A 12362-nucleotide genomic window follows, 5' to 3' on the forward strand; every position below is an offset into this window, starting at 1 on the left:
TGCAGCTCCAGTGGTGGAAATCCTGTTTCTCATTAAAGGTATTTTTAAGTCTGTCTCTGGCTGCAACACAAAGAAATTGTGCAAGCAGTTTGGAGCCTTTTGGATAGTCTTTTAACATAAATAACAATAGTCATGGCCATTAGCCATGACAGTTGTTCTTCTGAGGTCTGGGTACAAGCTGTTTGTCTCTGCGAAAGCAAAGGAAACAGTTTGCAGGAACATACGATGAGTTAGGCAAGGCTTTAGGGTGGAATGGCAGAAGGTAGCTGTGTCCACTCCCTTACCTGGCCTTCTAAGGAGATCAGCACCTCAGGTCTAACCTGAAGAGTACCAACACGGGAGACTGCTGCAAAGTACACTTGGGATCCTTCATGACACCAGGATTACGGTCATGGCTCATCCAGGCATCTCCCTGTTTGGGAACTGGTTTTGTACCAGTAATATCTGAGATTAGAGTCTTTCATGCTGGCTGAGAGGGTGATCTTGCTTAGACAGCGTTACAGTTTGGAGCGGCAGTGCCAGAGTCAGCAACGGCACCTCTGTCTGCCCAGTGTTGAACGGTCCTAATTTTGTCCTAATCCTAATTTTGTGAGTCTCTCATCACTCTATCGAAGTGATGAGCTAACAGTTTAAGTAAGAGATGAGAAGCAGCAGAGGAGAGGAACACAGAGTGACAAGGAAAGTTGCAGATGGGAGGCAGTAATAGGAGGAAGAGACTGCAATAATAGGAAGAGGAGACTGTGTGTGTTAAAGAGATTAACCTGGCGTGTCTGATTGATTTGCTTTTAAACAAAGAAAGAGGATAAGGCCTAGGCCAGCCTGTGGTAGGCTTCCCGTGCAGAAACTGTGCTCTGTGGGTGGGATTTGAGAAATTGTGTCTGGACTGGAATAGTTTTGCTAAACAATCCCCTCCTTCATGTTCTTGGGAGAGGAAAGGGACCTGATGGTATTGCTTGCCCATGCAAAGTACAGCAAGGAGCTTTTCTTCAGTGTCTCTCTCCAAAGTCCTGACTCTCTGTTGCCTGCCTTTCAGTGTTCGCTGCCTTTAACCAAAACCAAAGGACCCTGCTCGTGCCACAGACAAGCCAGTCGCTTCTCCACCTGGTGCTGCACTCTGCTTCCTTCAGGAGCGGTTTTTAGAAAGCTCCTTGGCTTAACTCTGAGCTACTGTTTGGGCCTTCAAACCCCAGCCTTGTCTGGTTTTTCTTTCATTTACATCTGCAGAAAAGTTGGGTAGGGAGATAACTGCTTGTGTCCTGGTGTGTAGGTAGGCCCTCTGCATGCTGTCACAGGTACACAAGCCTGGTTCTTATAGTGACAGCTGAGAGCAGAAAACAGCTCGAAGGTAACAGATTCCAGAAAGAGGGCTATAAGGAAAAGCTAAGGAGAAAGACCCGACTCCCAGGACTGGAGAAGGTGCTGTTTCACACAGTGAATGCTTGGTGTCAGTCACAAGTGTTGTGCATATCCAGCCTAAGCACTGGACCACGAGGGTTGAGACAGGGCTGGATGTAGTCACAGTGGTGCTGGGAGGGGGTCACTTTGCAGCCTCTCCCCTCTCAGGGGATAAAAAAATACACACTGCACCAGGTGGTGCTAATGGGGGACCTATATCCTCCTTAGCTCTTTCCTCTACATGTACACATCCTGAAATAATGTGCCCAGAAGTACATATGTGCCTGTATATTTGTGTCCTTCTACACCTTGCTGTAACTAACTTGTGCTGCAGCCTGTAAGCTCGTAGGCAAGGGTTAAGTATAGCAGTGACTATCACGATGAACAGTTGTTCCTAAGTAGCTAACATCCTTCATGTGCATTCAAGGTAAACCGGCCAGTGGGTAAGGTGCAGATCTTCACTGCAGACCTGTCGGAGATACCACGTTGCAACTGCAAACCAACAGATGAAAACCCATGTGGCCTGGACTCGGAGTGCATCAATCGCATGTTGCTCTACGAATGCCATCCCATGGTCTGCCCTGCTGGGGAGCGCTGTCAGAACCAGTGCTTTTCCAAACGGCAGTATCCCGAGGTACAAATTTTCCGCACGCTGGCACGAGGCTGGGGCTTACAAGCCAAAACAGACATTAGAAAAGTAAGTAATCTGTTTCTACATTTAATTCTCTCTTGCCACAGTGTCAATTTTAATAGATATGTTCGAATGTCTTCCATGATTTGAAAAATATTTTCTTGCCATAGAATGTCATTTATAAAAGAAATGAATGAATTTAACTTTTCCAGTCCTGGCAAGAATGTTCTGGCCTAGCTAAATATGTGGTTTGTATGTTAATGTAACAGGGTAACACAGATGATTGCTTGATTTAGCTGCTTGTATGGACAGGCACTAAAGTGATGAACATTATGAATACACTAGAACACTGGCCTGAAGACAGTGCTTGGGATTTCAAGACAAGGGACAGTGGGCTTTTCCCCCTCTCATTCTTGAATAACCAGGCTCTTCTAACATGAGAATCTTGTTACCGAGACCAGGGCTTGGCTCTTACAAAGGGGGAATGTTTTGGAGATGGCTATAATTATTGCTGAAACTAGTATCTCCAGGCAGCTGAAACATTTCTATTTTTCTTTTAATCCAGAGAGTAGTTATTCTGTGGCCACACATCTGTGCTGAATGAAGAAGAGCATTATAACAACCTCAAAGTGAAGAAATGAAGAACTGAAATAGAGGACAATTAGATAGCATAGTAGGAAAAGAATGTCTGAAGGAGGAGGAGCATGGAGAACATACTGTGGGGGAGGGCTTGATATCAGTAGGAAGAGTGCAGGAGTCTGTCCTGTTTAGGCTTCACTGCCTGCTGAGACATAGGTTGAAGGATTTCTTTGCCACTCCATGCGCCTATTTTGTCTCTCTCTTAACTGTCGGTGTGGAAACTGCAAAACTCCTTTATTTAATGGAGACACCTCTTGGCTACAGTGGAGCAGAGCTGTGGTTCCCTTTGATGGCTGGAGTACAGTCTCTGTAGTACTTTGCTGCAGGTGAACTCCACAGATTTACTGCAGGAGAGGATGCCCTAAGTGCATTATGCTTCTTATTGTTGCAGGTCCCAAAATGGATATTTCTTCCGAATGGAATGCAGTTAGATAGTATTTTCAGCTTTGCAGAAAAAACAGCTATCTGTTCTTTTCTTTATGCTGTCTCTGAATGTCCATTCGTTCCATAGCACAAAGAATAATATGATGGCTGTTGTTGCTTTGTTGAATTTTCTTCACGTTATTTGTTGAGCGTGTGAAATGGCTGTATAATTCAGAGCTCTTAGTGAAGGTTGCAGGTCAAACTGACTGCAAAGCACAGAGGAAGGCTGTTAGGAAAATGTTTCTACAAAGGAAACAGGCACTAAGTTTTAGCACAGAGATGGATGTCCCTCTCTCCTGGAGGGAATTTGTTGTATCATCAGCCTGTTGTTTTCTCTCTGGCAGGGTGAATTTGTTAATGAGTATGTTGGGGAGCTGATTGATGAAGAAGAGTGCCGAGCCCGAATCCGCTATGCTCAGGAGCATGACATCACCAATTTCTACATGCTGACACTGGATAAGGTACATGGAAGGAGTTTCTCTGGCCAAGATCTTAGGCAGAAGTGAAATGATTTTTCAAGGGCTGTGTGATAGCAGTCTTCCAGTAATTATAAAGGTAATAAGAGTGCTGATGAGCTGGTATGCGTTTCCACTAAGATGAAGACTGAAAGAATGGACTTGCTGTGCAGTGGAGAAGGTTCAGTTTGGATATTAGGATCAGGAGCAAAATCTGAACCAAGTTCATTGGAGTTTATACAGAAGAGGTGAGAGGGTTGTCTAGAGACAATTGTCTGAGGATTGTAGATCATGCTTCAGTGTGTAACAGGGTGAATTTCAGTAATCATTTCAGTAATCAGTGACTCATTGTGACAAAACCAATCTCAGCTGCAATTCCCCTGTCCTCTGTGATGCCGTCTAACAAATCTTAGTTCACTCTACAGGGATGTTGTCACCTCATACTGTTCCTGTTACCTGCTGTTTGTTAAACTATAAGAAATAGGAGCTGATATTTTGCTTTTAAGCAGAAGTTAGGGTCAGGAAGTGCAAGTGCTGCCTTGGATATGTGCAGCTGTGGTGTTTATCCAGTGTTGATATTACAAGAAGAGCTAAGTTCCCAGAAAGCAGTGGTAACATTTTGCCAGCTGTTTGGGAGAGCATATCTTTTGAAGAGGAAGATGATGTCCCACAGGAGACACTACTGCCATATGATCTGCCAGCCTTGTCCGGAGACGTCAGAGTGCTGAAAATGGTTATCTTGATTGTCCAAGGAACACAGCATGGTACCTGTCACTTATGCTTGGTTAAACTGTACGTAGGTTCTCAAGTGCTTTGCAAGTGTCACCAGATGTCTCTGTGCATACTTTTCACTGCTATAAAATGCTTTATTGGCACACCAGTACCTGTGCTGGAATGGCTTGAGCCGGAAATATCACTTATTAAACATGGTTTTCTTTTCCTTTGCGATTCTAGGATCGAATCATTGATGCTGGGCCAAAGGGCAATTACGCTCGGTTCATGAACCATTGCTGCCAGCCAAACTGTGAGACTCAGAAATGGTGTGTGAATGGTGACACTCGGGTTGGTCTCTTCGCGCTTGTAAATATCAAAGCTGGTAAGGAACCCCCCTGTCAGGACCTGGAATGGAGTGGGGGGGTCTGTAAGGAAAGGGAAAGGTTTGTGGCTCACTGGGAACATACTTAATTTTTCTGTTTTCGCATAGGCCTCCATGAGACAAAACACCAGCACTGACATAGTGAAACACAAACGTCCATGGTATAAATGGAGGTTCATGTGTATAATGTACAGAACCAAGAAATGGAACTAAGTGTGCCACAGCATGGGGTTAAATGCCCTTTTCAGCTCTAGTATGTGGTAGGAGAGGGGGGTTGCACTGAGTTCTCAATCCACACAGATCTACAGGAAGAATAGTAGTTGAAATCCCTGCATAGTTTTGCCAGTCATTTGTGTCATTGTATTTCAAATGTACTTTAGCAGTAGTAATAAGACATTCTGCTACATAGTTTGTTACAACTCATCTTCTGTTTTTGATTTGCTTTTGTGTTAGGAACTGAGCTGACTTTTAACTACAACCTGGAGTGTTTGGGAAATGGAAAGACAGTTTGCAAATGTGGTGCCCCAAATTGCAGTGGCTTCCTGGGAGTACGGCCGAAGGTATGATGCCTCCTTTAAACTCTTCCAAATGATCTCTTTGCATAGAAGTGGTGCATTTGCTGCAGAGATTGCAGGAAGGGTAATCCATTTTCACATGGCCATGAGAACACTGCTTGAATTGAGATGAATATCCAGGCTTTCAATCTCAGATCTTAGACCCCAATTATATTAGAGCTGGAGTTGCTACAAACAAACACAGGAAGCTGTATTTTATGACAAAAAATAAATGAATGTTTTTTTCAGAATTTTTTTCTAATTGTCATGGCAATTTCCATCTTGTTAAAGAGGGAAAGGACAAGCATGTAAGACTTCTATCAGAGAGTGAAGCAGCCTTAGCTCAGCCCATTTCCCTAAGTAAAGGCCTGAGTAAATTGTGAGCATACTTGGAAGGCCAGCAAACCCATATTCCTTTAGATTGGAGTTAGAAATGCCTTAGAGCCAGAAGACTTCTGCATCACCATCTTTCCTGCAATAAGAAGGTTGATATTTTTTCTTTTTTTTACTTAAACAATGAAAGTATACACATCAGACAGAAAAGGAAATTTGCTATATCTACAGTAGAAGAATCACGAGCTTTTAGAACTTACGGACTTTTGAGAACTTAGTTTTATAACTGTAACGTTGCAGTAACAGAAATTGATTTCAATTATCATGCTTGCGTGAGCTGGTTCTTACTGGGAAAAGGAAATTACAGAAGCAATTGGCTGAGTTCCCAGCTGTCCTCAGCTAAATCTATGTCTCAGCTGTTGGTTTGTTTCAAGAGATACACCAAAGCACTCTGTAAACCCTCTGCTCTGGCATGTAGATGCTGACAGCTTACCCACAGTTAAGGGTTAAAGGTTCTAGCAGTACAGCTGTTAAGCTCCATGAAAATATAGAGAAGGCGTTGCCTATTTCCCAGAGAGCTGGGCCTTAGTTCTGCAGAAAAATTAATTTCTGATTAAAAAAAAAAGAAAAAAAGTGTTCAAAGGACGGTGGATGAGGTGAATTACACATCTGGTGTAGTTATTTCTCTTTTTTGTTGTGATTTAAAGTTCAATTTATTTTGCGCTGCCTCTGGGTTATGTGTGGCCTGATATTTTGGTCCTGAAACTACAGGTTGCATGATGGAAATCAGAGAAAAGTGCCCTTAAGTTGGCATTAATGTTCCATTGTGATAACTGAGGCAATTCATTCCATGTCAATGAGATGGGCTAAGAAAAAATACCCAAGAAGCAGTATCTCCCCCCCGCCCCCAAACTTCATCCCCCAATAGATACATTTTTAAACTTCTTGAAGATACAGCAAGACAAAACTTCATTGATTATACTCACAGTTCACTTCTAAAAGTGATCTTTCTAGCTGAGTTTGGAAGAATGCTTGGAAGTCTACTGTACTGCAGGGAAGAAGTGAGAATCGCTGAAATTTAGCGTAGGACATTGTTTAGGACATTCAAATTAGTTGTGAAAGGTTTTTCTTGTTCTCTTTGTATTTATGGGGCTGAAAAGCGGGAGAGAGTAGGTAAAAGGATAGTGTAGGTGTGGCCTTCAAATTGAATGATTTCTTTGCCTATAGTTTCAATATGATAAAAAAAAGGCCTGACTCGTCCCTGTTGTCAATGGGAATGCAGGTATGAAAACAGAAGTATCCACATGTGAAAGGGAAGCAAACATGAAATGTAATACATTCATGGCAGGACAGCTGGACAATCACCACTGCAGGATTCTGAAATTGTAGGTCTGGTGACAAAGGTTTTTAAATTATTTATTTTTACCTTGATTGGAGAATGACAAAAGAGTGCCTAATATTTATGGAGAATAGAGGTATGTAAAAAATCAGCTTGTAGGTCTCATCTCAGCATGCAGAGATATTCTACTTGCAGCATGTAGAACACATACTTGGACACAAAGGTGCATGGAAAATGGCATAAAATTTAGCTTGTGTCTATCAAAGAGTAATCTGGATAAACACTAATAGGTCTTTGATAAGATCACTGACTGGGCACAGGAAGGTGTCATCTTTCTGGACTTGAGCAGCGTGTTTGATACAGTGGGAGACAGGCTGGAGAGGATCATTATTACAGGAATTAGGCCTTTGCCAAGGGGCTCAATCCAAAGGGAGTGGCAGTGCGGGCATTGAAAGAGGAAGTGTTAGGCCAGGGAAGTAAGTACGTAGGCCATATAGACATCAGCCTTGGGAGCAGTTGTGATTATTTCATTTTTGTCTGTAACACAGATGTTGGAAGCCTGCTAATTTACATATACTGATGACACAAAGATATCAGGTGTCATCAGTGCAGGAGAAGATTAGACAATTGCAAAGGAGTAACTGAGTACTAGAAATGGGATTAAATTTAGTGATTCGATATGGCAGAACACGCATCTGAAGGGTAATAACAAAAACAAATCTGCAATAAGAAGGTCATCAATGGGAAATAATGGTGGAGAAGGAGCTCTTGTGCTGTTGTGTCACAGCATGACTGTGAGCTGCTGTTGTGATGCAGCTGTGAAAAAGGCAAATGCAGTCAGGGTGCTTGCAGAGAGGTATTTCCAGTTCAGTTAGGGAGGTGTTAATGTTGCTGTACACAGCTCATGAGGCATCATCTGAAGTAGTGTGTGTAATTCTGAAACTTGTGTTAGGGAGAGGTGAACTCAATACGGGCAGAGAAAAGCCATTAAAAGGATTGGGGAGATCAGGACTGTAGAAGAGTTTGGTTTGTGAGAAGGACCATGACTGCTGCTTGCAAGTGTATCTTGGTGGTTACTTCAGAGAGAGAGAAAAGCTTCTTCAGGAAAAGAACAGTATTGACACAAGAACAAATAGGTCTAACCTGATTGCAGATAAATTCAGGTTGAAAATAAGGAGAGGGGTGAGAACATCAAAATGTCCAGGAAGGGCCTGGAATGAACTTCCCATGAGAGTCATGGGTACAAGGAGACCCAACTGCTTTGAGAACCTGGAGAGTTTGTGAGAGGCTGCCTGCGAAGGGGCCTGAGCTCAGCGCCACCGGGCAGCCCTCGGCTCCTTGTTCTGCCGTTGCTAGCTGCATGTTTCATGCGTTCAGCCAGGCTTTGGGTGCAGAGCTTCCAGAGTGTTTCTACAAAAGTAAGAAAAATTTACTATAGGAACACGGTTGACAAATACTACAAAGCATCAATAGAGATGTTTCAGATATGGCTGGTGGCGGCTTTTAATTGTGGGTTTTGTGGTTTTAATCCACTGTAGCAGGAAGGGAACAGGTGGAAGGGGCAGAGACCTGTATTAACTGATGTTGTCTCACCTGCAGAGCCAACCCAGTCTCACTGAGGAAAAGTCCAAGAAGCTAAAGAGACGGCCACAGATGAAGCGCAGGTCACAGGCGGAGGTCATGAAGGAGCGAGAGGACGAGTGTTTCAGCTGTGGGGATGGAGGGCAGCTAGTTTCTTGTAAGAAGCCAGGCTGCCCCAAAGTGTACCATGCCGACTGCCTCAACCTGACCAAGAGGCCTGCAGGTCAGTGCACTGCGCGGCTCAGCTCGGCTCCGTGTGTTGGCCTCCAGTGACAGCGCTAGCTCGCAGTCTCCCCAGCGCTGCTCGCTGTGTTGCATGCTCTCTACCGTGTCAAAAAACTAGAGAGCTTTATCACTTTAGCACGCTTTTGCCCCACACAACATAGCCCTGGTTTGCACCTCGCTGTGACTGCAGAGGGTGAGTTTATTGCCAAATGGGGAGCTTGTCGTCACCTGGAAAATGGTGCGTGTGAGCTGACCCCATCCTCTGGGCCTGGCAGAGGACAGTCCCAACGATAGGAGAGATGTCGGTCACTCAGATTTGGAAAAAGCTGAACAGAAGGTAGTGAAATGAATTGTGAGGAAAAACTCTTAATGAAAAATGGGAGTTAAGAATGTGTTAGATGTCTAAAAAGCCATGATTTCATAGTTAAGGAAGAGAACAGTATCAAAGCATATCCTCCTTTGTGGTGAAATACGGACAGAAATTTAGCATAAAAGGCAAAAGTATTCAAAAAGTAGTTCTAGTTTGTGTGCAGAGAAAGAAGAAGTTCATGTACTCACTGTATGAGAATGATTTAACAGTTTCCAGTTCATTAGTAGCTTAAGAGATGTAAAATAGCATCTATTAGAGGAAAACATTTAAGTTACTTTTAGAAGTCTTAAAGGAGCTGGTTGAGCGCAGTGTTTCCTCTGTTGTTGCAGTTCCTCTTGGTTGCTAAAGAAGTTCCAGGGACCTTTGAGTGTTTTGATTTAATCAATATTCAGAAATGAAAATGTCTGACCTGAGCCTTGGTAGGCCAGTTAGCCTGATTTCTGCTGGGCCAAGAGGATGGAAAAGTTGATACGGGACCAAGTGCCAAAGCATAAAGGGGTCATACTGGATAACTAGGTTTTTAACCAGAAAAACTCATCAAACTTAATTTAGTATTTTGCTAAGATTAGAAATTTGTTTAATAGAGGCAACTGCATTGATGTAATTGGGTTTAGGGGTTTGTGTGTCTTTTCAGTTAGTACTGTACAGCGTTGTCGTTAGAAATTCTCTGTGCAGCTCTGTACGGTATTTTCTGATCACCTCAGAGGCAGGTTAAGAAGTGTGTAACCGAGAGGTATCTAAAAGAAATGGTCAGGAGAGTCAGCATGCAACAGAGCGTTTCTGTTGGAGCTCCCCAAGGAACCAGAACTGGACATTCAACATCATTTGCTGTAATTTGGCTAAGTATAGAAAGTGCCAGTAATACATTTTGCAGAAGACAGGAATTATCAGTGTGTTTAAACATTAGGGAGAACAGGACGTTTGTACGGAATAGCTTGGATTGTTCTGCTCCTCGAAGAAACGCTGTAACACAGCCATGTGAAAGCCGATGACGAGTGCAGGCAATTCCTATGGAAACGTAATCAAATGGGGTGAGGGAGTCCTGAATATTGCCTTTCCACGCCACCTTTCTGTGCTAAGACAGGACCTTGGAACATCCTGGCCAATGTTTTCCCGTGCTTTCAAATCTTCAACAGGGCAGAATCCAGCATGTCTCCTGTTCCCCGGCTTTACATTTGAGAAGTTTATTCCATTAAACAGCCTAACGTTTTGAGTAGACTTCAAAAACAATGGCTTGCTGTCTCTCTGATATCAATTTTTTACGTACTGGAAGACTTGTATTATCTCCTTAGTCCTTTTCCAGATTAAACAAACACAATCTGTCCTTGCAGCTCTTATTTTCTAAAATTATAATTCTTACTCTACTCTGGATTGTGTCCCATTTGCCGACATATTTTCTAAAGTGTAGTAATAAGAATATTTAACAGTATTGCCACTGAGGCCTTGCTAATGCGAACAGAACAGAGTAATTACATTTTGTGTTTTACATAAAATTCTTCAGGAAATGAGATTGGACTTGTTTTGCAAAAACAACTTTATTTATATTTCGTTTGTAATTTGCCCTATTATCTTTGAGTCCGCTTGTCTTGATCTTGTTAACATATTTGTTTTATTTCTTCTTCCTAAAATCATGCTTTGCACTGGTCTTATTTCATTTTATGGCGTCTTGTTGGTGTAAGAGTATCTGTCCAGTTTATCAATATAATTTTGGAATCTGAGCCTGTCCAACCCAATTTTTACAGCCCCTCACAGCCTTGTTGTCATCTACAGATGTTTCTGTAAAGATATTTAGTATTCTGCTTCCAAAATTTAAATTAAAATACAGACTAAAACAGACTCCTGTAGGACCTCATTTGAAATGCCCTCTCAGTTTGGCAGAAGACCATTAATAGCTGCTTTTTGAGAATATTTTTGAGCTGGTTACAGCCATTTTACCTTTTTTTTTTTTTTTTTTTTTTTTTTTTTTTTGTATGTAGGCTGTTATTTTCATAACCTGCAACTTAGAATATCATGCAGAATGTTAAAGGTTTATCGCTTTTTACTTCAAAAGCTTCTTCTGTCATGGGATTGCTGTTGAATAGTAGGAATTTCCTGCTTGTTTGCATGCCGCTAATTGTGTGATTGTACTTCTGAGAGCTCCTCTGCTATGGGCTGTCTCTGGAGAGGCTCCTTATTCATCAGGCCTTTAATCCTGTCAGAGGCCGTTAGAGTTGTTTGATGCAGTCTATCCTCCATGAAACACACTGGCAGGTTTTTTTTCTTATTTTATTTTCACTCATTACAAATGACCTCTATGATACTAGTTCCAGAGTCTCTCCCATGGCCGAAGTGACTGTTCGAAGTGGCTGCTCTCTAATTTAATAAGAGCATGTCAGGAGAGCTCGCCAGTCTGTCCAGCGGGAAAAGGCTTGGTGCAGGGGTTGGTGTGGGAACGGGGGGAAGCAGTGATACCTGTGCTGCAGCACTGCGAGGCCAAAATGGGAAAGCCATATCTAGTTTGAAGTTTCCGTGCTCTGAAAATGATGTTGAAAATTGGAAAAGGCACAGAGAAGCTGTGTACGTTTTTTCCAAGACTGGAACAGAAGTCTTGGATTAGCTTCAAAGGAACAGAAAAACATGCTGCATGTTCTCTCCAGCCTGGGGAGAAAAGCAGCATGTGAGGTGGGGTGGGGGGAGAGGAAAGCTGATGTTGCACAAGTGCATCAAGAAGTGACCACAGCTGCTCAGTGCAGCGCAGGAGTCTCTATCTCTTCCTGCCTTTCTTGGAAAGAGCTAGTAGCCAAAACCACAGATGTGTGGGCTTGTTTCGGGAAGGGTGGGGAGTGCTCCAGCCCTGGCGCTGCGTTGCTGCCGTGCTGATGGCTGTCCTCTGCCCTTGCTTCTGGCTGCCTCTGAGGGAGCAGACGGGCCCGTGGCTCTGCTCCAGCCTCCCAGGGAGGGCTGCTCGGCCAGGAGCTGCTCGTGGCAGCAGGATGTAGCACCCCTGGGCACTGGGAGCATGGGGGACCAGGAGGCTGCGGAGGCCTCACTTGATAGCATGATGTGAGGTCAGAGGCTCAGTGCATACTGTACCTTGGGTGCAAATGATCTCGTTCTCTTTGGGGCTGTGAACTAGTTAGAAGCTTGGCTGAGATGGCAGCAGCCTTGGCTGGTGGGAAGCAGGGGACTGAATCAGTAAGATCCATCTTCATGTGAAAAAAACCACATAACCTCTATGAACTGTCATGTTTATTTTCTTTTCCTCCATGATAGTTTTGATACTGACAGTGAACAGATTCAGCGTGGACAGTGAGCTCCTCAGGGCACAGCTTGGCTTTGTAT

The 12362-nt window shown here is 43.3% G+C and overlaps 1 protein-coding gene across 4 annotated transcripts in view; it reads left to right on the forward strand.

The window, feature by feature from the left end:
• NSD1 (nuclear receptor binding SET domain protein 1) overlaps positions 1-12362 on the forward strand; it is a 69289-nt gene that overhangs the window by 47050 nt on the left and 9877 nt on the right. For all 4 annotated transcript variants that reach the window (XM_064520976.1, XM_064520977.1, XM_064520978.1 and 1 more), the window contains exons 18-22: positions 1823-2092; positions 3433-3549; positions 4498-4639; positions 5093-5199; positions 8465-8669. In XM_064520976.1, the coding sequence (XP_064377046.1) occupies positions 1823-2092; positions 3433-3549; positions 4498-4639; positions 5093-5199; positions 8465-8669 (841 nt within the window). The remainder of the gene's footprint in view (positions 1-1822; positions 2093-3432; positions 3550-4497; positions 4640-5092; positions 5200-8464; positions 8670-12362) is intronic.

The sequence above is a fragment of the Dromaius novaehollandiae genome, chromosome 15 (assembly GCF_036370855.1).
Source record: "Dromaius novaehollandiae isolate bDroNov1 chromosome 15, bDroNov1.hap1, whole genome shotgun sequence".
Classification (NCBI taxonomy): Eukaryota; Metazoa; Chordata; class Aves; order Casuariiformes; family Dromaiidae; genus Dromaius; species Dromaius novaehollandiae.